The 27,959-nt window shown below is 37.0% G+C and overlaps 1 protein-coding gene across 1 annotated transcript; it reads left to right on the top strand.

The window, feature by feature from the left end:
• Positions 1–376: 376 nt before the first annotated feature.
• LOC114317384 (regulator of nonsense transcripts UPF3) lies at positions 377–26,960 on the top strand. The gene is made up of 13 exons (XM_028264084.2): positions 377–825; positions 1,981–2,087; positions 2,862–2,957; positions 3,059–3,157; positions 3,286–3,365; positions 10,474–10,587; positions 11,922–12,069; positions 21,021–21,094; positions 23,015–23,471; positions 23,699–23,797; positions 23,938–24,062; positions 24,162–24,214; positions 26,168–26,960. The coding sequence occupies exons 1-12, from the start codon at positions 686–688 to the stop codon at positions 24,198–24,200; spliced, it is 1,578 nt and encodes a 525-aa protein (XP_028119885.1). The 5' UTR covers positions 377–685; the 3' UTR covers positions 24,201–24,214; positions 26,168–26,960.
• The last annotated feature ends 999 nt before the right edge of the window (positions 26,961–27,959 follow it).

The following is a 27,959-nucleotide window of genomic DNA, read 5'->3' as shown; positions in this document are numbered from 1 at the left end:
TTTTATACCATCTCCAAAGTTTACTCATAGCTTTCATCAAATTTAAATTTGTTAAAAATTTATTAAAAGCGGTACTCTAATATTGTCATCAAAGTAATATCAAATGAAGAAAGTGATAGATTTTTCATCAAATTAAGAGAATGTTTAAATTTTCATCAAATTTTTAAATTGATCGTTACTAAATGACCGGATATATGACCGGTGGGCGATCGGATTTTGATCAAAATTTATCTAGGTCAGATGATTAACAAGATGACGGGTAAAATGGATGAAAACAATTGAAGTACATAATCAAATTTTTATTCAAATTTAATGAAATATTTAATAAACAATTGAAGATATTCTTAAAAAAATAAATAAAAAATAAAAATAAAATAATAATAATCTAGTATTTGGGTTGAAGCAGAGTTGCACATAAGACTGTATATACGACCAGAGAGAGGGTCTCTTCAACTCAGCACAACCCTGTCTACATATATTTCCCTTTCTTTCTGTGACTTTCTCATGCATGGCGATTTCGGATCGAATTCGAAGCTAAGGCACGTAATCACCTCCAATCGATACGCAGCACTCGCAGAGAAGATGTGATTTCAGGGACATTTTTGAGGGTTTGAATCATCCAATTTTTTTCACTTGCTGTGTATAATCGAATTTCTAGGGTTTGCTTTCCAAGTCAAGTTCACGCATGAAGGGCCCTCTAGATCGAACGAAGATTGTAGTCCGGCACTTGCCGCCGACGATGTCGCAGTCGGCGCTCATGGAGCAAATTGATGCCCGCTTTGCCGGACGCTACGACTGGCTTTCTTTCCGCCCCGGCAAGAACAGGTTAGGATTAGATTGTTTCTTTGCTTTAATTTACTACAACATTAGATTTGTGCTTGATTGGATTGTTGGGTTTCTTTAATTTACTACAAAATTCTAGTTTTGCTGGATATGTATGTTAGGGTTTACTGGATTAGACTTTATTTTTATTATTATTATTATTATTATTTTTTTGGGGGGGGGGGTGGGGTGGTGTTTGTTTAATTGAAAGGTTTAGGATTTTGGATCGGTTTATACCCTACTTCACAGTTAAACTCGTATGCATGTTGGGTTGAGGTTGGAAATGCTGGCATTGACAGGGTTTGGAAACTTTTCATTTTGGGGTTTGTAGGGATTGTTTTGCTTCTTAGTATTTTACAGTTGTTGGTGATGTTAGGATAAGTTTGAACAGGTAGCCAAAATGATATGAGAACTAGGTGGGAAATAATCTGAAAGTTTTACATGCCTTCGGGTGATATGATATGTGGGGAAAATGAATGGATGATGGTGGAAAATGTGATTATATATATTTTTTGAATAGCCAGGGAAGTGAATGAGCTCGTTATCATGGTGGTTAGCAGACAGCCGTCAACTTATATTTGTTTGATTTTATTTTATTTTTTGTTTTTGGGTGAGGGGGTGGTGGGGATTGGCTGGCTTTGATTGCATTTTTATTAAAGAGCTCATAATTTGAAGTATTTTAAATGGGTTGATTTATCCTGAGTCTAGAAGAAAGGAAGTGGAAAATTATGTCTCGATGATTCTCAGGTTAGTTTTTCCCGATTTGTTTTTGGTGACCCTTTATTGTATGTTGTGGTGTTCTGAGTTTGAAGCGAGCATACCCCAACTTAAATTGGGTTTTCCTATGCTATCTATTTAGGGAAGCCACATAATATTTTTTGAATCTACTTGCCGCAATGTTCATTTAATATGTGTGAGGATTAATTAGCAGTTTTTGATCGTTGGTAGAAGCCCTTACCTACCACCGATATGTGTTTCTGGAAGAACACTCATCTGTACGGGAAATACTTTTGTTTGTTGTTTGTCCTTCTAAGCATGGACCAATGTACTATAAATGTGGAATATTGTTGTAATAATTACATACCAATGCTTGAATCAGATTTTTATTACTAGGTGCATTCTCTTATGTGATTTGTATTTATTGAACTGATTTTGCAGCCAGAAGCATCCATCCTATGCTAGGGCCTACATTGACTTCAAGAAGCCAGAGGACGTTATTGAGTTTGCTGAGTTCTTTGATGGGCATGTTTTTGTCAATGAGAAGGGTAATCCTTGAACATATACTGTGAAGAGAATTGATGAGACACGTCAAATCTTGCCACCAAATATCTTTTGAGAATATTTGTTTATTCAATCTTAGGGTTCCTTATATGGATAAGGTAGTGAAGCTTTCCCTTTCCACTGCCAGCAGCTAATAATAATAATAATAAAAGAAAGAAAAAAAAAAAAAATCTAGAGCCACTGTGTGATATGATTTTTTTTATTGCGTACTATGTGTAGGGGTGTAAACGGTTCGGTTTGGTTGGTGTTAAGAGTATATATCATACCGAATCGATTCTTTTGATTTTTATGATTGAGAAATCGATACAAACCGTATGCTACAGTTCGGTTTTATCAGTTTTGTTGGTTTGATGTAGAAGAGAAATTTACATCATATTTTAAAATGTTTTATAGTAGATTATAGAATTTTACATTGAAAATAAATGAAGAAAATATATGAAAATTGCTCTATAAATGTTTTTCTCACTAATTTTTATCACAAAAGTGTATATTAGTTACTTCTCATATAATCTTCAAGAAATTATAATATAAAAATATTTAAATATAATATTCAGGCGGTTCGGTTTGCATCGGTATAAAAAGTTTCAAAACCGAAATAGACCGTATGTTATGAAAAACAGTCTGAAAACTAAAATTTCGGTTGATTTCGAACGGTCAGCTCGGTTTTATCGGTTTTTCTTACATCCCTAACTATGTGTGTAAGTTTGTTTCCCTAAAATACCATGTTCTAATGAGGCGCTCCCTTCCCCCGGTCACAGGTACTCAATTCAAAACTATTGTTGAGTATGCTCCTTTGCAACGTGTTCCAAAGCAGTGGTCTAAAAAAGATGGGCGTGAAGGGTCCATATTTAAAGGTATCAAAATGGTAACTTTGTATGACGATTGCATGCAACATATGCCAACATTTCCTTATTTCAGTTGTGATTAATTTTCTCATTTTTTCGACGAGTTCTAGATCCGGAGTATTTGGAGTTCCTTGAAGTTCTTGCGAAACCTGTTGAGAATCTTCCCAGTGCAGAGATACAATTGGAGAGAAGGGAAGCGGAACGTGCTGGTTAGTTAGAACTTCTTTGTAATATATGTTGTCATTCATTGAACCCATGTTGTAGAGAGAGATAAAGAGGCTGTAAATGGCATGAGAAAGAAATTTTAACTTTGTCTTTCCCACATCTTCTTTTTTAGGTGCCGCAAAGGATGCTCCTATAGTCACACCGCTGATGGATTTTGTTCGTCAGAAAAGAGCTGCCAAGGGTGGAACTCGGGTAGCAATTATTATTACTAGCCTTTTATTGATATACACATAACTTATGCAATCAAGTAATTTTGATACTTCTGTGCAGAGGCGGTGCAGGTAAACTAATGGGGTCAATTAACCCCATTGGCTAGTTCAATTTTTTACTTTTTTTTTAATGTTAACCTTTTATAATTTTGTGCACCAATTTGTCATTGTTGCTGCACCCAACACAAGTTTTATAGTTTTTGAAGGGAAAATCCACCTCTTCTTGGTTTGTTCCAATTATTCATAGAACATATTACCCTAGTATATGGATTTTTGGTTCAAGTGTGAATTTTTGGTCGAATTAATGTTGGGCTTCTCATGCTTTTGCACCCTTTAGTCATTTTTTTGGTTCAATAACAAGGATATTATGCGAGGCAATTTTAGAAGTAAATATTTTTTTATTTCTTGACAGAAATAATGTTTTAGGATTTTTTATTTATTAATGATTTCAGAATTAGTATTTAAGGTTTTGCAGGACCCCAACAGCAAAAATACAACAAAAATTTCCAGAGCTGCTACTGCTTCTGTGACCTGTTGTATAGAGTATTTTTATCCATGTTTGTCTTGTAAGCACACAATTGTGTAGTGTGAAAATCATAGACTACAATCTGCACGTTTTGAGTCAAATTGGTGTGTATCTCTTAGGATTTGGTGTTAGGGTTCACGGTTATTCTGACACAAATTTGAATGAACTAATTCGCACATTTTGATTCTTTGAATTAATTAATTGAAAATGTAGCACTCCATGAAGTAAGGCAGTTCTTACAATTTTATTGAGTGATCTTAAAAAGCACTTGGACATTTTTAAACTTACATTTTTTTGGTTTGGGGGGGGGGGGGGGGGGGGGGGGCGCAAGTTCAAAGAAAATTAAATTTAGGCCAGGGGGGGCGCAAGTTCGAAGAAAATTAAATTTAGGCCAAAGAATAAAAAGTACTCCCTTCGTCCCAATCCCATTTGAGAATCTAAACTTTTCGAGGGACATATAACTAGTGCATTCAAAGCCAATTAATTGATTTCTCAAATTGGCCATTTATAAGGGATAGTTTTGGAAATTTGTAAAGTTTTATGCTTTGACTTTTTAAAGAGGGCTATATTTTAAGACATCCCAAATTTGAAAGGATGACTAACACTGTGGGATGGAGGGCGTATACTGGATTTATTTTTATTTTTATTTTTTTGATAAATAGGAGTATATTGGATTTAAGCATATTTATTCATCTTTTAAGTTTTTTAAAATTTGAAACTCTAAGGGCTTGCTTGGTTTGTTTTTGGGAGAGTTGTTTTTGAAAAAAATTTGAGAGAGTTGTTTTAGAAATTTTTTTGGTTTGTTTGGTTGTATATTTTGAAAGTAGTTTTGGAGTTTGGGAGTTTGGGATGATTTGATATTTTGTTGTAATTGAGTAGATGTGTGTGAGAGAAAAAGTGATTGAAAAGGAGAGAGGAGAGAGAAAAAATGATTGATTGATGTGTAAGAGAGAAAGTGATTTTGGAAATTTTTTGAGAAAAATCTCAAACCAAATAATTTTTTGGAAATTTTTTTCTAAAACTCATCTCTAAAGCTCAAACCAAACATACCCTAAAGCTTTTGCAACTTCCATTGTCGATAAATAGTTGAGACTTCTAAAAGAGACAATAGGGTTTTATATTCCTCCTTTTTTAACATACATGCATACATAAAAAATGAACTATTTGCTTTGATCTTTTGTGGGGCGGGTGACGGAGTAGGTGGGTTATTTGAGATGTGTCTTGTTGTGTTTTGAGGCAGTTTCAGGCATTCGGGTGAATTTGAGGAAGTCGGAGATGATCTCGGTGGGGACTGTGGACAGATTATTAGTTTTAGCGGTGGTGTTGGGTTGTAAGGAATCGGCTTTGCCAGCTAATTATTTGGGTTTGCCTCTGGGGGCAACGTTTAAGGCCAAAGGGGTATGGGATGGAGTGCTGGAGTGGATTCAACGCTGGCTGGCAGGTTGGAAACGGCAATATCTTTCCAAGGGGGGTAGGCTGACTTTGATTAAGAGTGTGCTGAGTAGCATTCCGACGTACTTTATGTCCGTGCATGTTATTCCTGTGTTGGTGGCACGGCGGATAGAGAAGCTCCAGCGAGATTTTCTATGGGGCTGTGGGGAGATGCTTTCCATTATCATTTGGTGGATTGGGGGCGGATTTGCCAACCAAAAGAGGTCGGAGGATTGGGGGGTTCGGAGTCTGGTTATGTTCAACAAAGCTTTGTTGGGTAAGTGGCTGTGGCGTTTTACATTGGAGCCGAACCGAGTGTGGAGACGGGTGGTGGCTAGTAAGTATGGTTTGGGTAGGAGGGAATGAGGGTCAGGGGAGGTGGTTGGTTCTTATGGGTGTGGTTTATGGAAAGGTGTTGGTTTGAGTCAAGTGGAGTTTTGGTAGAGGGTGAGGTTTCGGCTAGGTGATAGGCGGATGGTGCATTTCTAGAAGGATAGATGGTGTGGTGAGGCATTGCTGACGGATCAATTTCCTTTGATTTTCAGAATGGCAGGGGAGTAGGAAGTTATGGTGGCATCATATTTGCGGGTTGGGGATGTGGTGGTTTGGGATATTCATCTGTGACGGCCGGTCTAGGATTGGGAGGTGGATCAATTGTTAGATTTATGGGATTTTTTGTATGGGTTGGAGGAGACTGGGGTGGGGGAGGATGTTTTGGGGTGGAATGTTGTGGGGATTAAGCGGTGTTTCTCTGTTTCGTCTTACTACCGGAGCTTGGTGGGGGAGGTGAGGCGGGATTTCCCTTGGAGGAGTATTTGGGTCCCGGGGGTTTGTTCTAAGGTTGTTTTCTTTATATGGACGGCGACTTTAGGACGGAATCTCACGATTGATAATCTGGTGCGACGCGGTCATTTTTTAGTCAATCAGTGCTGTATGTGTTGCCCTGACGCGGAGTCGGTGGATTATTTGTTTTTGCATTGTCCGGTGCAGTGTTTTTATAGGCTCAAGGCGAGGCGCAGGTTTTATTGAAGTAAGGCACACAGTCTTAGTAAAAAATAAAAAAATTAACATGGACTAATCATTCACAGTACTAAGGCAGTTTTTTTTAAAAATAAAAAGTAATCAAGATTCAAGACAAATTATAGAATAATTCTCAAAGCCATGAAAGTGCATATTACATAGCATTCCAATTTTCAAAGACAAAATAATCCATATTCAAAAAAAAAAAAAAAAAAAAACATAAACACTAAATATCCAAAACATAAATATTCAACAAATACTAATATATGTCTTAACACTTCAAAACATCAATATCACAAGGAAGGGTAAGTTAGGTCAGTCAATCATCATCCTCAACATCAATGGCAAGCAAACTATCATTTTCTTCTCCGTCAATTGATTTATATCCCTCAACATCTTCCTCCTCTGTGTCATTTGAGCCCGCCTCCTCCTCATCTATTAATTGAAGTGGAGTTAATCTTGATGATTTAGATATTCTCAGTTGTGCCTTTGAACGTGAACTAGTTGCTCTACTTGCATGACTACTTTCTTCTACTCCAGAAGCTTTAGCAACAGTGGCCTACGTCAAGCCATTGTCATCATCAAACACTGGCTCATTATCTTCATCTGATTCTCCATCCATCCTCCTAAGCAACCACTCATTGCTTTCATCAATATTTTACAAAGATATGGGATCAAGAGTGTTGCGCATGTCATATCTAAATCTCAATGTTCTATTATATTTGACAAACTCTAAATCATTGAGACGTTGCTCCAATCTATTTCTTTTTTTGCTATGAAGCTGCAAATATTAAAAAGATATTAAATTATATATAATGAGAATAAAAAATATTTGAATTCACCAAAAATTAATTAGAATGTTAAATACTCACATGTTCAAATACACTGTAATTTCGTTCACAACCCGATGTACTACATGTTAGGCTAAGGACTTTTATGGCAGAAGTTTGCAAGTTTGGGATTTTAGAACCATATGATGCCCACCAAGTATTGAGTTTTACTAAAAGTATTACTAAAAATAAACTCTGTGAGTCTATAATATAGTACTTGGTGCCCTTGCATTTCTTTGCCTAATCGCAACAGGTTTGCCAAAAAGGCTCTCAGCCTTCGTATAAATACTCATCTCATTAGTGATCAAATCTTGAACAGTGACATCCGGGACCAACCTTTGCATGTATTCATAAAACCCATTCATCACTTCATGATCTTTTTGCACATCTAACGCTTTTGGGTAAAAGAATTCTGGGTTAAGAAAGTGTGCAACTGCATGTAAAGGCCGATGCAATTAGATATCTCACATTTTGTCGATGATTTTGAAGATTTCATTATATTTTTCTTCTTTATGATCAAATGAACTTGCAATGCATTCTTTTGCTCTATCCATTGCCTCATAAATGTATCCCATGGGAGGTTTCTTCTTGGTATCAACTAATCTAAGCACTTTGACGAGAGGACCCGAGACCTTAAGGGCAAACACAACAGTATTCCAAAATGAAGGCATCAACAAAGTTTGTGCCATTCTTTTACCTTGTGGCTCTTTTGCCCATTTACTTGAGGTTCAGTCTTCGGAGGTGACCATCTTTCTCAAATTGTTTTTTTGTTGATGTATCCTAGACAAAGTCAGAAAGGCGGTTGCAAATCTAGTTTTTGCAGGCTTGATCAAATTCTTCAGATTTGTATAGCGCTTCATCATGTTTAGCAACGTAGACTGGTTGTAAATGTAGCCATGTACTGGAATATCCCTTTCAAATGTTCTTTTTCAGTTGGGGTATCTTGAAAATGTCTTCTAATATTAAGTTCAAGCAATGAGCAGCATATGGCGTCCAATACAAGTGTTCATACTTGGCTTCCAAGAGCCTCCCTATGATGTAACAATTACAAATAATTATTATTTTAAATTTTTTAAATTTTAAATACAAAACAAACTATGAGCAAACAATTTTGAAGTAAGGAGGAAAGATTCTTACCAGCCAACACATTAGCTGTAGTACTATCAGTGATAACTTGCACCACATTTTTTTATCCAACTTTCTCCACAAACTTGTCTAGTAATTCAAATAGCTTTTGCCCATCCTTTGAATAACTAGAAGCATCAACCGACTCAACAAACATGGTTCCTCTTGGACAATTTGCTAAAAAGTTAATCGATGTCCTCCCTCTCTTATCAGTCCAGCCATCAGCCATTATGGAACACCCGTATTTTGCACAATACTCTTTATGATTCATCATCAAATCTTCAGTATGTTTCACCTCTTCATGGTAAGTTGGTGGCGTCATACCGGGATCATATTGCCCAATGGCTTCAATCATTGGTCCAAAACTCTCATAATTTACTGTATTAAAAGGGATACCAGCATCATACATACACCTTGCAAATCTTTGCACTGCCCGAGCTCTCATTTCTTTTTTGTAAGGGTCATTCTCATCAATTTTTGTTTGCTTCCCTTTTGCTTGGTCTCTTCGATTTTTCACCACTGATTCAGGATTGGGTGTGAAGTAAACATCCATAGACCTTTTTCTCTTTGGCATTTTTGAGTTGGATTTGGATGAACCTTGGCTGCTAATTGTCAACTTACGGCGTTGCTTGACATTGATCTCAACAACATCATCATCTTCATCTTCATCTTCTATGTCCTTGTCCATGTCATCTAAATCAGGCAACATATTCATTTCTTCTTTTTGTGTCTTCTTTTTTGACATGAACTCTCTAATCTCTTCTCTTACATGAGCTGGACACTTCGGGCAAGCAGTGACATTTCTATACCTCCCGCGAGGTGTTGTTTCACTCGATAAACACCTCCATTTGATACTTTATCACAAAAATTACACTCAAACTTGTTTAAATTATTGGGCTCTATCAAATGGGCATGTTGCCACGTCGGAAAGGTTATAGAAATGGGCTCAATACTTGGTGAAGAAGCATCACAGTGATGAAGAAGCAGAAGGCAAAAAAAAAAGAAAAGAAAAAAAAAAAGAGAGACGAGACAACAAGAAGCAGACGACGAAGAAGAAGAAGAAGAAGAAGAAGAGAAGAGAAGAAGAAGAAGAAGACTAACCTGTAGCTGAAGCTAAAGTCGAAGTTGAAGTTGAAGTCGAAGTCGCAATCGTATTGAGCTGCAGGCTGTGTGAAGAGAAGAGACGACACTGGAAAATTTTAGGGCTTTGACTCTCGTATGTGTTGTGTGAGTTGCAATTGTATGTGTTGGACCTATTCAAACTGAGATCAGAGCCATCGATAAGCATCAGGGGGCAAAAAAAAAAAAACAAAAAGGCACACTTAAGCGTCGCCTTGCGCCTGTTCGCGCTTGGCCCAAGGCTCGGCCAAGGCGCACGACTCATCTACCTCGCCTCACCTTGGGTCTCTTCAGTCGCCGAAGCTACGCCTGGATGCGCCTTGCGCCTAGGCACGCCTTTCATAACATTGGTCTGGTGGCTAGTCATCTGTGGGGACTCATGTGCTCTCTTTTTGGGATGGCTTGGGTTCAGCCGCGCAGAGTAGTGGATATGTTGTGGAGCTCGGGGTGGTCGACTTCGGTGGCGTGTGTGGTCATTGGTGCCTTTCTGTTTGATGTGGTTGGTTTGGTTGGAGCGCAACAGGCGAACTTTTCAAGAGTTCCACCACAGTGTTTCGTGGCTTGAGAGTCGTCTTCTTACAGTCTTGTATAGTTGGACGGAGGAGAAAGTTGATCCTGATTTGTTTGCGTTGTTAGATTTTTTAGATGTTATAATTGGTTAGGTTTTGGTTGTTTCCTTTGCAGTCTTGCATTCTTTGCATCATCTTGATGCTTCAACAATAAAGTTTAATTTATTTATCAAAAAAAATAAAAATAAAAATAAAAAATGAACTATTTGCTATTTTTTCATATAATATGAGAGACTTATTTACTATTTGAAAAACATGAATAATTTGTTCTTATTTTCATAAGTTTCTATACATACATCACACGAATATCTAGATACTTATCTCTTCAATTGTCCTTGCCATTTCTGAGTTATAATTTTTTGAAAATTGCATGGTGGCCTATCAGTATTGTTTCATATCTTTGTTTTGTTTCCATAAATTTTCACCAAGTTACCAAGCATGTGTTGAACATAGTTCTTTGATCCATGACAGAGGTCGTTGTCTAATGGGAAACCGACCAGAAAAGCCCATGGAGCATCTTCTGCAAGTCCTAGTTCAGCTCCATCAAGACGAGGTTCTGACAAGAGAAGGATTTCTACTACCATGGTACTCATATTTTTCCACATTCACCTACTTTATGATGGCAAAAGCAGTTAATGCTGCTTGTATGTAACTGTTTTTCTTCTTAAGAAGTTGCAATTTAGTAGTTTTGGTACATAAGAACTTATGAGGTACCCAAAAAAAACACTAGAAATGTACCACAACAGGCCATACAATATCTCAACATAGACTATATTAAAGCAAAGCAAACCAAACCAAACCAAACCAAACCAAACTAAACTAAGCCCTATGTCCCAACCAAGTGGGGACTGTGGAGTTGGCTACCTGAATCATTTTTTGCCATTTTGTCCTATTAAGGGCTATATGCTTAGTTAAATTAAATAAATTAATATAATTTTCTTACTATTGCATCCCATGTCAAGTATGAAATTTTAAATTTTCATTGTGTCTAGTCTTATTTCTGCTTGTTCATGAAGGGATATTATTTATTTGTGCTGTTATATTGTTTATACATGTGGATTATGCATAAAAGCAGTAGTATATACTGGTTTGGATTATCTTTTAATTTTTTTGTATTTATCCCTAGTTTTTCTCTAGTTGTAGTTTTGAATTGCATATTCTTCTTTTGCTTGTTTGAAGTTGATTTCTTTGTTGGGGTTGAACTTGGTTCTTGGGGGAGGATCTGTGCTTGCGGTGGTAATGATAGATGTTGTAGTATTTTACAAATTCTACTCTTTTTGTTGGCTAGATGGAGGTTGACATTTACATATATTTTTTCTTGTGATTTGCTTATTAAAATTTATTTATTTATTTGTTGTGATTCTGATATAATGTTTACTTCCATGCATGAAAAAAAAATAAAATTGTGTTTTGATTCTGATTTGATGTTTATTTCCATTTACATTATAAGCGTTGTTTATGTTTTACCCTTGTTTGACTACTATGGAAATTGGTGAAGAGATATCTGTGTATTGTTTAAATTATTAGTATATGTTGCACAAGGCAACTAGGATGAATTGAATCAATTGTTTATTACTTGTTTTGTTATTTTCATTATGATAATATAGCTACAATAACTATATTATTCTGTACAAATTACATACAGTTTCCTGTATCAAGAACGCACGTAAATGTGGAGTTGCTGTGCTAATTGCTGGCTAAAGTTATTGATTCTTTTCCTTTTGTAACTTATTATGTTATTGTATTAGTGCTTTCGGGAGAATCCTGTCTTGATTTAGGTTCAGGCCATTCTCTGATCCTTCATTGTTTGCTGCACCTTATTTCTCCAATGTGAAGTCATATTTGTTCATATACCTGTCTATGATAAAGCATAGGTGAGATGGAAGTGTTGTTAACTTTTTCTTCTATCTGATTGACAGTATGTTTTAAGGGATACTGCAAAGAGTACAAGTGCCAAAGACAAATCAACATACATTTTGGTTCCAAAACAAGATGATCGGCAGCTTTCTGACAAGTCTGTTGCTATTGCTGCTGCATCTGGTGCTGAAGTCTCAGAAGAGGAAAGTGGTATGACTTATTTTTTGGATGCTTAATTGATCAGTGCCAAAGCACATTTTTTAGTTGACATTGTAGCTTGTATCTGCATGTGTGTGCGTACATAAAGAGACTCGGTTTTAGATTTTAACTGTCCATGGGCAGACTTATAAGTTTTAGGGGCGTTAAATAAAATTGATTACATTATTATTGGCTTTACTTTATCGGTAACTGTGGCGGTGACTTTGGGGGGGGGGGGGTGTTTGTTCTGTGATTATATTACCTTAGGACTGTAAGATTTCCCCGTTTTCATGATTCTTTATTATGTTGACATTGCACCATTGTTTCTGGAGTTTTGTCATATTAGAAGTGCAATTGATTTGCAGAATTTTGCAGATCTCTCTCTTCCCCACCCCCCCCCCCCCCCCCCCCCCCCTTTAAAAAAAAACTGTCTGTGTTGCAGAAATTGGAGGAATTGTTTGAATTACAGGTTGAAATCTTGGGAAAGTTGAATGTGCAAGAGAGGGTCTTCCCTATTAATGTGTAGGGTCCAACAAAAACTTTGCAAAGTAGCTGCAATTTGTCCAAAAGGGACAATGAGCAAACCTTCGCAAGATTGATCCCTTTGCCTTGGTTAAGGTCTGTAGCCCATACATTTCATTGATTGACAGTTGTTTGATCCCGTTTTAACTTCTGGTCATCGTCTAACTATTGGCAAGGTGGAGGGGCTCATTTTAGCTTGCATTATGGCTTAAATTGGAGTTTAAAGTGAGCTTTTTATATATAGGATCATATTAGATTAAAGAGTGGCTATTGGAAGATATTTTCCTGTCAAATAATGATGTTTTAATGATTCAAATATGTTATGTGATACACATTCATGCATAAGCACACAGACATACCCACACGATATGTGTGTGTGTTTGTTTATGAAAGGTGTATGTAAGTATGGAGATTCATGTACATATGTGTTAAAATCCACCTACTCTCCACCTACTTCACCCACTTAAACCTACTCCACTAAACCTAACCCACTACACCACTACCACCTCACCTACTCCACTAAACCTAACCCACTACACCACTACCACCTCCACTTCACCTACTCCTTACCTACTACACACTCACCCTCTTCTATATATAGGAATCATGAATCATTGTAATAGATATCAATATAAATATCAATCAATAATACAATTCTCTATTTCTCTTTATACATTAAATTTCTACATGGTATCAGAGCGGGTTTAGAACCTAATATTTTTCGCTTCACCGGCGGGCGGCAACCTCACCTTAGCCGTCCGCCGGACCTTAATCTATTCCGTTTCTTTTCTACACATTCTGAACATTGACAAAGGTGACGACACGGCAACACTTGTTTTTCTTTGTGAATGTTCCCGCCATGTGCTTGCTTTTCATTTTAGCTACCACCTGCCAATTTGAATTTATGTTGATAGAAACTTGCTTCCAGTGGAGAGCTCCTTTCCTGGTGCGTTTAAGAAGCTCGCCCCCTTTAGAAACAAAGTTCAATGCTATTGAGACATTTGCTTCTTCAACCTGTTCGTCAGTCAGGGATATACTTCTAGCTCCATACCCTTTTTTCCAGCCTTGCCTTCAGTGTGGCAGCCCCTCTCAGTGATTGGGAACGCAGCATGCGCTGGTTTGGCAGTGATGATAGTGATTCTGTCTACTGGTTGCAACCATGAAATAAGAAGAGAATATTCCAAATGGATCTGGAAGCTAAGCCTGACCATTAGCATCAACATCTTGTGTCTAAAGTACACAAACTGATTTTCTCTCTTCTCTCTCTCAGCAAACCCAGCACAAATGGAGAGGGGCTACGAACCTCTCTCTCTCTCTATGCACTGACTCTCTCTTTTTTTTTCGGAAGCTTTGAGTTTTGAAAGGTAAAGACACACTAGACCCACTCACTTCCTTTTCTTATGAGGAGAACATTTTTAATATCTTTACTCACTCAACATGGATACCACTCACTTTCTTTTTAATATCTTTACTCACCCAACTTTTGTCCCCCTCTTTTCTTATTTCTTTATCATCACACCAGACACCAATTTTTGTCCCCCTCTTTTCATTTCTTTTTATTTTTATATTATTCACCCACCTCTGCTTTTTTCAACTCTTTATTTTATTTTATTTCATTTCCCACACTGATGTTTTTCATATAATCCATCTACCAATTCTTTTTATCTATTTTCTTTATCTCTTGTTTTCTTTCCTTTTATTTTTATTTTTACACAAAAAAAAAAAAAAACCCGGAAGAAGACGAAACTGCACACCAAACTCATTTTATTCATATCAAGGGATCAACCCCGATCACAATTTTACACCAAAAAAAAAAAAAAAAAAAAAAAAAAAACAGAACAACCACATCCACAGGCAGGATTTTCTTCTCTACTCTGCTGCAGGTCTTTTCTTCTTGCCTCCGTCCTGGGCGGCCCTTGACGGTGTTGCCTCCGTGTTTCCCACTCCACTGGGCACGATCACTCCACCCTGCTCCTCCACTGCAGCATATGGCGACCCTCCAAATCGGAACATCACGGTGGCCTTCCGTTTCAGCTCCTTATTTTCTGCTTTCAGCACACTTATCTCTGCTCGCGCATCCTTATACATGCGTTGGAGCAGAGCCAGTTGGGCGTTTAAATGCTGTACCTCATTTGTCCTACTCTGCAGCCGGTTCGACAAATTTGTAACCGCAGTCATGGTTTCCACACATGACTTCAATGTATACTGATTGGCCTCCACATCCGACTGCACTGCCATTCTTTGCTCCACAGACCGCATAGGAAAGTTCAACGGAGCAAACTCCGGGGCGCTTGGTTGAGGTTCCAGTGCCACCGCACCAGTTATCTCTCTTGTTGACTTGTTGAGGTCGGGAAAGAGAGTGAGCAGACCACGGAAAGATGAGGCCATGTTCTGGGTAGCTGAACGGGAAGAAGAGGCCATGTTTTTTGGGTTGCTGAGTGTTTCCGAGAAGGGTTAGATACAGAGTATTTACAGATTGTTTCAGAATGACAAGTTCAGAGGTTTCAGTCTGGTTTGGTTTCCACCGCCTCCGCATTGGTTTATATTGACACTGACGACGCGGCCGACACGCCGCTCTGTCGCTCACGTGCCTCGCCGCGTCTCCGGCTCACCTTTTGATGGCTCGACGCTTTCTGTTGGGCACGACTTTTGATGAAGTGGGCGCGCCTTTTGAGGGCGCAACTTTTGATGGCACGCCTTTTTATGGATTGGGCACGCCTTTTGATGGCACGCCTTTTGACAGATTGGGCACACCTTTTGAGGGTGCGACTTTTTAAGGGTCCGACAAGACTCTGTAAACTGTCCCGACATTGATTCCGGTTAGCTCCTTCATGGGTCCGACAAGACTCTGTAAACTGTCCCGACATTGATTCCGGTTAGTTTCTACAAGGGTCCAGCAAGACTTCGTAAACTGTCACCACAACTGTCACAACATTGTTTGCTACAACGGTCCGACATGACCCCATAAACTGTCTTCTACATCGGTCTGACACCGCCATCCAGTGTCCTCTACACCGTTATGACACCACCATACAGTGTCCTCTACATGGTTATGACACCCCCATACAGTGTCCTCTACAACGTTATGACACCACCATTCAGTGTCTTCACCAATGGTCTGACACGACCATACAGTGTCTCTTATCCTCTTTTATTTTTATGTATTTTCTTGTTTTGTTACTCTCTCCAAACTCAAGTTGGTTAGTTCCTATCCCCCTTGAGTTTGCGGGGGGCTGTTAAAATCCACCTACTCTCCACCTACTTCACCCACTTAAACCTACTCCACTAAACCTAACCCACTACACCACTACCACCTCACCTACTCCACTAAACCTAACCCACTACACCACTACCACCTCCACTTCACCTACTCCTTACCTACTACACACTCACCATCTTCTATATATAGGAATCATGAATCATTGTAATAGATATCAATATAAATATCAATCAATAATACAATTCTCTATTTCTCTTTATACATTGTAATAGATATCAATATAAATATCAATCAATAATACAATTCTCTATTTCTCTTTATACATTAAATTTCTACAATATGGTACCTGCATACATACACCTTTCACAAATTTTGTTACCAACTCATCACCTGGGTTACATGGGCTGGGGGATACTGGTGTGTATATAGGGGTTAGACCCATCAAATCTCAAATTGAAGGATACATGGATTCGACATAAAAGGATCTCAAAATTAGATACGGGTATGTGCAATGTTATTCATGCAAGAGGCGCACTAAGGCGCCAAGGTCTTTTGGTTGGGGCCTAGGTGCAAGGTGAGGCCCGGGCTAGATATTTGGCACAGTTTTTCTGTTCTTTTTTTATTATTTTATTTTAAGTATGAGAAATTTATTGTGTGTTTTATCTAACCATATATGCACCATTGTTGTTTTACTTGAGATTATTGCACCACATCAACAATTTCAAACGAAGTAAATTTAAATTAAACAATTAAAAACAGTTAATCAATTAAATATTTAAATAAATTAAGTAAATAAAATAATCAATTAAGCAAATTAAGTTTATGAGAAATTTATTATGTGTTTTATCTAACCATCTATGCACCATTGTTGTTTTACATGAGATTATTACCAAGGCTTGCACCACATCAGCAATTTCAAATGAAGTAAATTTAAATTAAACAATTAAAAACAGTTGATCAATTAAATATTCAAATAAATTAAGTAAATAAAATATTCAATTAAGCAAATTAAGTTATTTAACAATAAGCACTTAGATAACAAATTACTAAGTTTGTTAAAATCGGGATCCTATGTTGGATCGTTGGAGGTGTTTATAAGATCGGATCGTAGAATCAGATCAAGGATCGTAAGATTCTACCGAAAAAGACAAATTACATAATAATTTAATTTAAATAAATATTTTTTAAAAAGTATATACAAAATGAGCCTATATTCTATTAAAAAAAAGTGAAGATATTGTGAAGAATATAATACTCTATGTAAAATGTATATGTAATATTATACAATAGAAAACTTGGTAAAAGTTTTGTATTTCATCATAAAAGAAGGTGAAGAAGAAGAATTCTATAACAAAATACTTTATTATCTACAATAATGCATAAAAATACTTTATTATCTACAATAATGCATAAAAAGTGAAGAAAAAAATATTTAACAAAGTTGGATATGAAAATAGATTAAGAACTCAAAAGAGCAACTTAACCGAATGACAAGGTTTGTTGTTAGCGTCCCTGGTGGAGCGGATTCGAGTTACAAAAATAATCTCTCCAAAAATTGGAATAAAGTTGTAATTGCTAAAGCTAAGTTTGTTTTTTCGACTAGTTAGTTTTCTTAAGTTACCGTAATATTTGAATGTTTGTTTCCTAGTTTGTTTTTCTTAGTCTATTTGATTCAATATTACTTAATTTTTATTATTTATTTTGACCACATAAATTGGTATTTAGACAACAAACATAAATTTTATAATAAAATATGTCATACAATACAAAACAAGGCTTGTAAATTGGATCGGATTTGGATCGGGATTCTACGATCCTATAAGATCCCATTATCAGGATCGAAAGATCCTACCTATAAGGAATTTTTTACACGATCCGGATCAATTGTACTCAAATGGATTGTAAGATCATAGGATCGTAAGATCCGGATTGGGATTCTGATAACCGTGCAAATTACTCTGAGGCCATTGTCACTGTCTAGAGGGGGGAAAAAGTAAAACAAAGAATGATATGTATGGCAAAATATAGAAGAAGTTTAGGTATTTATATTTAATTTGTTATCTAGGGTTGTGGCTATCTATTTATTTGGGGTTTTTTATGATAGGATGTCAACAACTTATGAAATTGTAGTAGACTTCATTAGATCAAAGGATTGATATCACATCTTTAACAAATTAGGAAAAATTGAACAAAGTGTATGCCTCTTTGCACCTTGCATGCCTTGAGTGCCTTGGCTGTGCTTAATTAAAGTTGCCTCACTTCATTGGTATTGAGGCGCCTCAAGTGTGTCTTACACCTAGGCTCACCTTTGATAACATTGGGTGCATGGATATGTTGTCTAATTGGGGGGAAAATTAATTAATTTATATATGAAAAAAGTAAAATACCATATACGAGTCTGCCAAAAGAAAATGGCATAGAAGCCCAGTACCAAAATGAGTTACATGCTACCCACTCCTAGTTCAACATGGATACAAAACAGACCACATAATAGCCCATGCCATCGGAGGAAACAATAGATGTTGCATTGTTGCAATGGATCAAAATTTTCTTCACTTGGTCAGTGTAAGTTGTTTGTTGACCAGGCTAGAAAACACCATGGATCTGATAATGATAAATGTACAGAAAAGTAACACGTGGCGATTATAGATTTACATGTGCAATTCCCTCCATCTCTCATATGTTAGATCTCTCTATCCTTTCTCTTTGTAATCTGCAACCATCCCCTCCCCTCTTTCCCTTTGAAACTCCCTTTTTCTGATCTCCCTCACCCCCCACCCTCTCTGATTTGCTTGTTCGGCTGACCCTCAACTCTCCCTCATCCCCTCCTCCTTCCCTTGATACCCTAATGCATGGCATGATTGTAGATGATGACAAAGTATGGGTTGAGGTGTGTTTGTTGAGTGCTAGGTCTAGATTGACGGCATCAACTTGCATAAAGTAATGGGCTCATCTTGGTTCTCTAGAGTTCTCTCTATGATTTTTCTCCTTCTCAAATCCTTGCAATAAAAATTGGCTTTGACTTGAACTTTTTTGTCCTCGTCAATGTGCAAACATACGATCAGTGTTATTTAAGGCAAGAGGCTCACTGAGGCACAAAGGCTATGAAGCACGGGTACTTCGAAAAATATGCCGTACCCGTACCGGGTACTTACCGGCGTACCGTACCTCGTATGGTACTTCTGCATACGTACCGGATACACGAAACACGTACCCAAGTTTTTTCTTCTTAATTTTTAACGTACCCAGACGTACCTAGTATATATCCAAGCCGTACCGTACCTCAGTTGAAACAATATATTCCTTCTACTACAGAGATAAAACTCATTTCACTAGATTTCTTTTTCAGTTTTTGTTTTATGCTTAGCATGATTTTAAAATTAAACTATGGTTTGTAAGTTGTTTAATATATTGATATTTAATTTTGATTTATACTTTTCCTTTTGGCATTAAATGTTAATTATAGGTTGGACCTTAACAAATTAAACCATTTAATTATTTTTTGCATTACTCTAAATTAAAAATAAATATTTTTTTACAAGCGTACCAAGCCGTACCCGTACCCTATTTTTTTTGAATTTTACCGTATCGACGTACTCGTATCGTACCAGTACCAGTACTCGTACCCGTACCTGTGCTTCATAGCACCAAGGTCTTTTGGGGCCTAGGTGAAAGACGCGAAAGATGCGGGGTGAGGTGCGGGCTTCGTCGAAGCAATTATGGATATTTTGCTTAGTGTTTTACGAGTATGAGAAATTTATTGTGTGTTTGATCTGCCCTATGCTAACCAACGAAACATTGTTACTTTACACGAAATTATAACCACCAAGTACATTACTTGTGCTTAAAAGCTTGCACCACATCAACAATTTCAAATGAAGTAAATTTAAATTAAACAATTAAAAGCACTTAAACAATTAAATGAATAATTAGGCAATTAAATATTTAAACAAATTTGGTAAATTCAATAATCAATTAAGCAAATTAAGTCATTTAACAATAAACATTTAGATAACAAAATTATTGTTTGGCCATTGTCATTGTCTAGAGGGGGAAAAAAGTAAAACAAAAAATGATATGTAAGCCAAAATGTAATGGTTTAGGTATTTATCTTTAGTTTGTTGTTTAGCGTTAAGATTATCTATTTATTAGGGGGGTATCCTACACCTATGTTGGTGTAGTCATCGTGTCGACATAGGTACTTGAGCAATTTTGGCAAGTCTGTGTAACACAGTTCATCACCAGCAATCAAAGCTTTTATTGTGTTATTATTTCCACGGCCAACCATCGTGTGATTTCAAATAAGCTAACTCTATGCTTTTTATAGAATTATGATCTTTTCAATTGGGAGAGCCTTTAAGCTTAGGAAAGAATGTTGTTCTGGAAGCATTTAGTAGGTTTTGGTAAATAATTACGAAGATTACGATGTAATTTAAGAGTGAGTATCGGAAGAATAAGATTCTGAAATCCAAACTCACTGGGAGTAGTATACAGGAGGCGTACCTCATTAGTAGAGTGATTAAGATTCATTCAACAGGTTACCACTGCCTTGTGTAGGGGTTTTGGCTGCTCTGTAAGAGAGAGAGAGGAGGGAGGGGGCTTGGTTTAAGGTCTTCATTTGAAGCTGAAATACTAAAGCATTGCAAAAGATTGCCTTTTTGGATGCATACCAGATCACCAATTAAAGCTACAGGTGCTGTTGGGGAATCTTAAGAACTGCTCTTCTGTAAGAGAGAGAGAGGAGGGAGGGGGCTTGGTTTAAGGTCTTCATTTGAAGCTGAAATGCTAAAGCATTGCAAAAGATTGCCTTTTTGGATGCATACCAGATCACCAATTAAAGCTACAGGTGCTGTTGGGGAATCTTAAGAACTGCTCTAGTTGAAGAGAAAGGAGAAATAAATTTGTCTTCATACAAAAACCTATACCATTTAGTGCACATTTTGGTTTGAATGCTATTGTCAATTATTTTTCTTTCTGTGCAATTGGCTGCTGTTGGTGAAAAAATTGGTAATTGTTCACATTACATATTTTGAGTAGGCAAATTAATAGTTGGTTCCCCTGTTAAGAATGCATAATTTTCTGTTCATTGTAAATTTGTGTGATGACTACACTAGAATGAGTATCATTGGTTTCTTCAATTTTTGTTTCTGTTTCACTGATACGTAACTTAAATCAATTTATCCATCAGTAATTTTGTATACCTTTGATGTTTCTGTTTCAGGAATTTCTGGAAGCACTGATACTGGGAAGAAAAAGGTCCTGCTTTTGAAGGGGAAAGAGAAAGAAATTCCTTATGTAAGCCTTTCCGTTTTTTGCAATTTCCCCTCCCCACAAGAGTCTGAGGCCCTAGGTTCTTTTCATTTCTTTCAACAGTTTTACATAGTAGTGGGATGGTGTTAATTTGATCTATTTATAAGATGTGAATGGTTGATTTTTGACCAATGCAATAAATGGAAATAAAGAAAATATTAGTAGTGGAATATAATGTTGGAAATGGAAATGCAAGCAATAACTTGTAAATAGTCATCCCTTTTGACCCAATCTGACTGCATTAGAATAACTCTGTCTGCATCACAAACTAATGCAGGAACTTCCCTCCCTCTCCACCACTCATTTGCTTGCTAATTCTTTGCAGATGAATTATTTTTCCACTTATTTTTTGAATTATATATCCAGCATTTTTTTTGGGCATCCTTTCTGTTTCGGGACAATGACATTTAGTCATTTATAGGGAATTCAAGTTGTTTTCAAAGAAGCAGGAGCTATGGACATAAGTATTAAGCCTTTGCACTTGATGTAATTAAAGAGTTGCTTTTATTCCTCAAAATCAGTAGTCTGGAAGTGTTCTTACAAAAAACTTATGGAAAAGCTTTTTTTGATAAGTAAATTTGTATTAAATAGTGCTAGAAGGGACACAACCTTTGTACAAAGAGATATCTGTATGTCAAAAACGCATGTGGAAGTACTTTTACAAAAATTATATTATATTTTTTTTCCATAAGAAACATCGTATTATATAGCGCCAGAAGGGGCACAACCTTTGTACAAAGAGATATTTGTATCAAAAAAGCTCAACATGAAAATTTATCCTTGCCTCACAAAAGTTCTTCTACTCCAAATAAGGATATTGAGACCTCATATGATATTGAGACCTCAAAAAGTACACGCTAAACTACTCCCTCTCACATGAGTGGTGGAGAACCCACACCATGTAATGATGTGGGTCTCACTTCCCATGTGAGTGGAGAGCAATTTAGTGTCCCTAGCAATGCTGCAGGGTTATATCCACTGCCATCATTCTACTGTGTTAGCTTTTGTCATGAATAATGCAGTGAGAAATAAAATACACATACACCTAACATGGTGTAAGAATTTCAAGAAAAAGAATTTGAATGCCTTCTAATTGTGCTTTGGCAATTTTATAAAGTGAGATAATATATGTCATGATTAAAAAAAGAGAAACAAGCATGTGGGTCTTTGATACACTTTAAATCTGTGGTTTAGGACCTATATAATTTGCACTATAGCAGACATGAAATACAATCACAAGTTGAAATCTTGGATCCATAAGTCACGCATGTTATGCATGGTAACCTTGTGGTCCTTATTGAAGCTGAAAATCAGCAAGTAGTAGTGGCTGGCAGGAAGGAGAGCTGTGGATGTCTGTGAGGAACATGTCATCAACTAGTTGTGTCATGAATCGTGAGACTATGCCATAATATGTTTCATTCTTTTCCCGTTAGCATCTTCTTTCTTTACCCAAAAAAAATTTGAAAAAAAGTCTAGGTTACCAAAGGGAAGAGGTGGATTATGGGCTAGTGTTACTGCTTAAAAGTGGGATGATGACATACCTGAACTTGACTTGGGTTAAATTTTTTAGCCTGCCCATACCCAGATTAAGTGCTGACTAAATCCATGCCACAAGCCATGAGAGGATAGGATGGGGCTAGCTACTGTATATAGGCCCTGCACCATTGCCATCCCCAATCTGGACCAATGAGTTCGACTGAGAATCTGCTATTAATTCAGCTTTGGTTCAAAACATCTAATTAGTATGCCAAGCAATTTACATGTAGATGCCGTATTGAATTTACACTCTTGCCTCTTCATACATTTGGGATGTATCCATCATATTTGTTGGAAATACAATTTCTCTGGTTCATGATTACAGTACCAAACAACTACTTCTTGCTGATATTCTCATCCCTACTACAGGTGTCAGGTGGCATGTCATTGCAGCAGAGTGCATCATCTGTTAAAAATTCACTTGGTTCAAGTGGTTTCAAACAGAATCAGCGACGTGAACCCAGTGGAAGGATAATTAGAAGCATACTTCTAAACAAGGATGCACGTCAAAGTCAATCATCATCTGTAGTCCGTTCTGAACAGAAAATTCAGGCCTCAAATCTCGAAAAGGACAAACGACCTCCTCGACCTCAAAATGTCCAGCATTTCTTCAAGGATACGAATGGATCACTGGAAGATAATGTCGTTGGGAATGGTTTGCATGGTGTTTCCAGTGAGAAGCAGGAGAAACGTACAAGGAACAAGGATAGGCCTGATCGTGGTGTTTGGACTCCTCTTCGCCGTTCAGATGGATCACATGCTAGTGATGAATCTTTATCATCTTCAGCTTCTCAATCGACACAGTTACAGCCATATTCTGCTGAAGGTGTGGTCATTACTCAGCTAGAATCCGGAAATCAGTAAAATTGTAGTACTGGAACCCCCCTTGTTTCCATTTGCACACGTTCAAATGGAAATAAGGAGGTGAAATACGGAGTTTACTGCAAACTTGCATTTATAGATGTTGCTTTTTTTTTTTGGATTAGGTATTAGTTGTGATCTTGTTATGTACATATTGTTTTTGTATTTTATTTATTTATTATTATTTTCCAGGAAGTCATGGAGAAGTGAAATTTGACTTGTCAAATGCAAGGAGTGGGGAATTTAAAACTGTTGGAACTGGACGTAGCGGTTTTCACTCACTAGATAATGGTTAGTTTTGCCTTTGGAATCTGAAATATATATGAATATATATCTCTGTAATATAAATCTTCAAACACCTCCCCCTCCAACCCCTTTCTGCTCATCTGATTTGCTTGCATACCACAACTAATGTTGCTACCACTTACCAGGTTCACATAAACATGGTGGCCGCCGGGGGCTAGCACATAATGTGAAGGATTTAGATGGCTCTTCTATCGTAAGTGAAGGGAAGCTATTGAAGAAAGGAGGTTCTTCTGGCTATGGTTCCCATGAGGTGTGCTTGCAATTAAATTTTTGGTTTCAACTTGAGCTATCAGGTTTTTCTATTTGGTCATTTGCTAATCTGATTAGGTTAATTATCTTTTAAATGCAGAAACAAGTGTGGGTTCAGAAGCCAAGTGCTGGTTCTTAATGTTGTTTTAACTGGTAAGCCACTATGCTTTATGAATGACTTCTTTTTCATTTTATATGAATGAAAAATTCATATTGCCAAACCAAAATGCTTGATTGTAAACGATTTCAAAAATTTAGTCATCTGTATACATATATCAACAAATATCTAATACAAGAAAGTTCAATTGTTTAGTGCTTGACGGATTTGTTGACTGATGGAAATAGGCTTTCGTAGACCAGTTTATGAATACATGTCGGAAAGTTGTTCTTTATGGTGACTAGTATTGTGATTGAACTTTTTAGCTGGGTGGAATGTGGGGAATATGGGAAGGGGACTCTAGGACTGAAAGCCTGGTCAGGTATCCGTCCGAGGTGTAGGGAAGGAACACAATTATTTTGTGTGATTTGTGTTGTTGAGCAGCTATCTAGTGTGACTTATTGTTACAATATAGAAGTCTATGACTTTGTTAATCCTGCCTTCCAATTCTTCAAATTTAGGCTTGAACTTTCATGCAATTTTTCTCTTTTCTTTTGCTTTCCATTTTCTCCATCTGATACATGTAGATGGCGTTGAAAAGGTAACTACATATCACAGATTTTTTAATTGGTTTGCCATGCTTGAGAAATGGATGTTCAGAGCCCATTGACGATATCTGGTCGTAAGAGTGTATTTGTTTTTTTTTTGTTTGTGGTATTGAGAAAGGTGTGTAACCTGAATCTCTAGGGGTCAATTATGCTGTTTACATTAACAAGAGGTAGTGATTGATGTGAATTTGGATCCCTACCTAATGATAATGTGTTGGACCAAAATTCTATCGTGATTGGATTGTGGTGGCATTGGACGGGAAGTTGTCCCTTTAGATTCAAAAGGCTGATGGTGTTTGGGAGAATGCTAGGGGCTGGTGGAGAGGTTATACAGCAGAAGAGAGGCTGAGTTGGTGTTGGCCAAAGTAGTGTCTTTTAAGGAAAAATGTGAACAGAGGTAATATGGCTTCCCAAGGCCCAAGTGTGAGGTGATGAGGATAGGGCTTCATCCAAGTGAGGTGAACGCTATGAATATTTAAAAAAAATTTTATATTCTAGACAAAAGCTTTATTATTTTCAAGAACTATGATGCATCCAATATTCTAAATACTACATATTCATTAAAAACATAAAACTACCAACAAATATCAAAATCCTACAAAAACACAAAAAATCCAACAAAATTGATCAGGAAAATTAAATAAAAAATGACGATTACTCTGTGTGGTGATCTGCCTACGAAGAGTAGTTGGTGATCTACCCGCCAAGATTCCCAAAAGACATTTTTGGTAAAAAAAGAACAAAATATGAAGCAGAGAGAGGAGAGAGGGAAAAAGAGGAGATTAGAAATGTTACTATTTCTTTCTGTCTCATCTAAAGTGCATATTTTCTACATATTTCATGTCCTTGTCCACTAAAGCCTCAAGCTCACTATTCCTACATATTTCATGTCCTTGTTCACTATTCCTTTTGCCGTTGGTAAGAGGCTTGAGAGAATGCAAGGACACTTTCTTTGGGGCTGGTTAGCAGAAGAAATCAAACATTGTTTGGTGGACTTGGAGTGATTATGTACACCTCTTAGAGAGGGTGATCAGTGATTATGAGGATTGGGATTCTCAATCAAGCCCTTTTGGGTATATGGCTTTGGAGAGTTGAGAACGGTAGTGGTTGAATAGTATAGTTCTATATAGGGGTGGGGATTGGTCTTTAGTCGACGTTTCTATGTCTTTCGATATGGGCCTTTGTAAGGGTATCCATCTAGGTTGGAATGATTTATGCTACTATACTATGTAGGCTTAGTGACGCAAGAAACTATGTTGTTGAAAATACCAGAATGTTATATTGTGTATATATTTAAGAAACTATACAATCAATGTATCTTTTTCTACGTGTGTAATTATTAATAATTGTTTTAAGATGTGATAATTGATCTTCTAGTTGTCTCATTTAATTTGTTTGCAGTGAAATTGTTGGTCTTCGACCATATTGGCGTATACATGTATGTGCTAGTGGCTGGAGGCTCTTTGCTAGATGGATGATCAGGTGTTTGCAAATTTAAGGAATTGGAAGACCTTGGAGGAACTCCAGGTACCCTGAATGATGCAGATAATTCATTTATTTACCGTTCAATGCGGTGAATGGATATCGATCTTATTTAGTTGAAGATGGCCAAAAAAAGAGGAATGTAGAGGAAAAGAGATGGCGACATGTGCAAGATATAAAGCGTATATAACACCTTAATTTTCATAAGGCTGTTCATTTAATGGGCTTCCTCTGTTCACAGATGGAGAGTCCTTGTTCTTGCCATTGACTCAACTGGGTATCGGGATATCAGCTTATAGGTGGATTTTGTGTTTTTGTTAGAACTGTAAATATAAATCTGGAATTAGATGTGTACTGCCTCCGTTACTCTCCACATATGCTTTTGTTGAGCGGTAGGTATGTCATATGCCGTTAGTGAGCTCTTGTTTATAGCCCCGCGGTATATAGGCTTTCTTTGTAATTGGCAATCGGGTTTGCGTGAAAGTAGAAAGTTGGGGGCCTGCCTTCGGCTCAGCAGGTATGTTTTTAGGCTTTTGACATATACAAACTGGAGTGACAGTAAAATAGGTGAGGAAATTGGAGTGGGGTGTTGGTAGAAAACTGATGATGTTTGTTTTGGTGTGTTGTGGCAGACGAGGCTGAAATGGGAATATGCATTGATTTGTGCTATGTTAATTGTTTCTAATCGACACTAGCTAATATTTTCAGCCAAGATCTGTGTTTTATTTTTTCTCAATTATTTGTCATTGATATCTTGGAAACCCAACTTCGCCCAAGAATATTGAGAAACTGTTTCTTTGAGATTGTTTTTTGGCTGCTCTATCTTTTGACAATGGTTCGACAACTTTCCATGTTCTTCATGAAGACACTACCCGTTTAGGAGTTAATTATCATGTGCTTGCTGGCCATGACTTTTTTGTATGATTTACATGAGGAACCAATTTTACCTTTTACATTGATTTATTGATGCACATGCACGACACACACATCAAATTACATGCATTTGCAGCAATGAAATTAGTTTTGGTTCGGATGGATTAGACGGCAGTGAGAAGCAAAATGCCTCGTCTTTTGACTGAAAATAAAGGATGGAGTGTGGATAAATGTTGACTGAAGATATTGCAAAGAGAGAAAAAATGTTATGCAATGATGTATAATTTCAACCTTAATGTTACAGGCTCAGATTATCTGACTTACCAAATACTAGAAAATGAAGTGGGTCTCACCAATCCACTATTGGCTGAGAATCTGAGATTAATTCATACGCTAAGGTAAATAATAATGGTAAAATAAATAAATAAATTTGGGCCTAAACAACCTTGCCATACGGCTGCACGGATTAGCTGGGTTGTTCGCTTGCTCGGCATAGTAGTTCGGATCAGCTCAACCACAGAAATTTACCTCACTAAATTTTTAAAATTTTCTTTGGCAACAACCCTTTGAAGTATATGCAACTTTGCCTCTGAAATTTTTTGAATGTCACGTTTACCCAATAAACGTCAGAATTTTACCTGCAGTGCTTTCTGAAATTCCAGTGCCCAGAATATATATATATATATATATGCATTTGGGTAAATTATACTCAAAGGGCATGTTTGATTGTGTGGATTAGAGTGTGGGATTAGGATTATTAATCCGTGGGCCCAATTATCCTATATTTGTTTTAACATTTTTGTTTAGGATTATTAATGCAATGGATAATTAATCCAAC

The sequence above is a fragment of the Camellia sinensis genome, chromosome 2 (assembly GCF_055761805.1).
Source record: "Camellia sinensis isolate YWXY chromosome 2, ASM5576180v1, whole genome shotgun sequence".
Lineage (NCBI taxonomy): Eukaryota > Viridiplantae > Streptophyta > Magnoliopsida > Ericales > Theaceae > Camellia > Camellia sinensis.
Note: the sequence above shows the minus strand (reverse complement) of the source record. Positions and strands in the feature narration are given on the sequence as shown.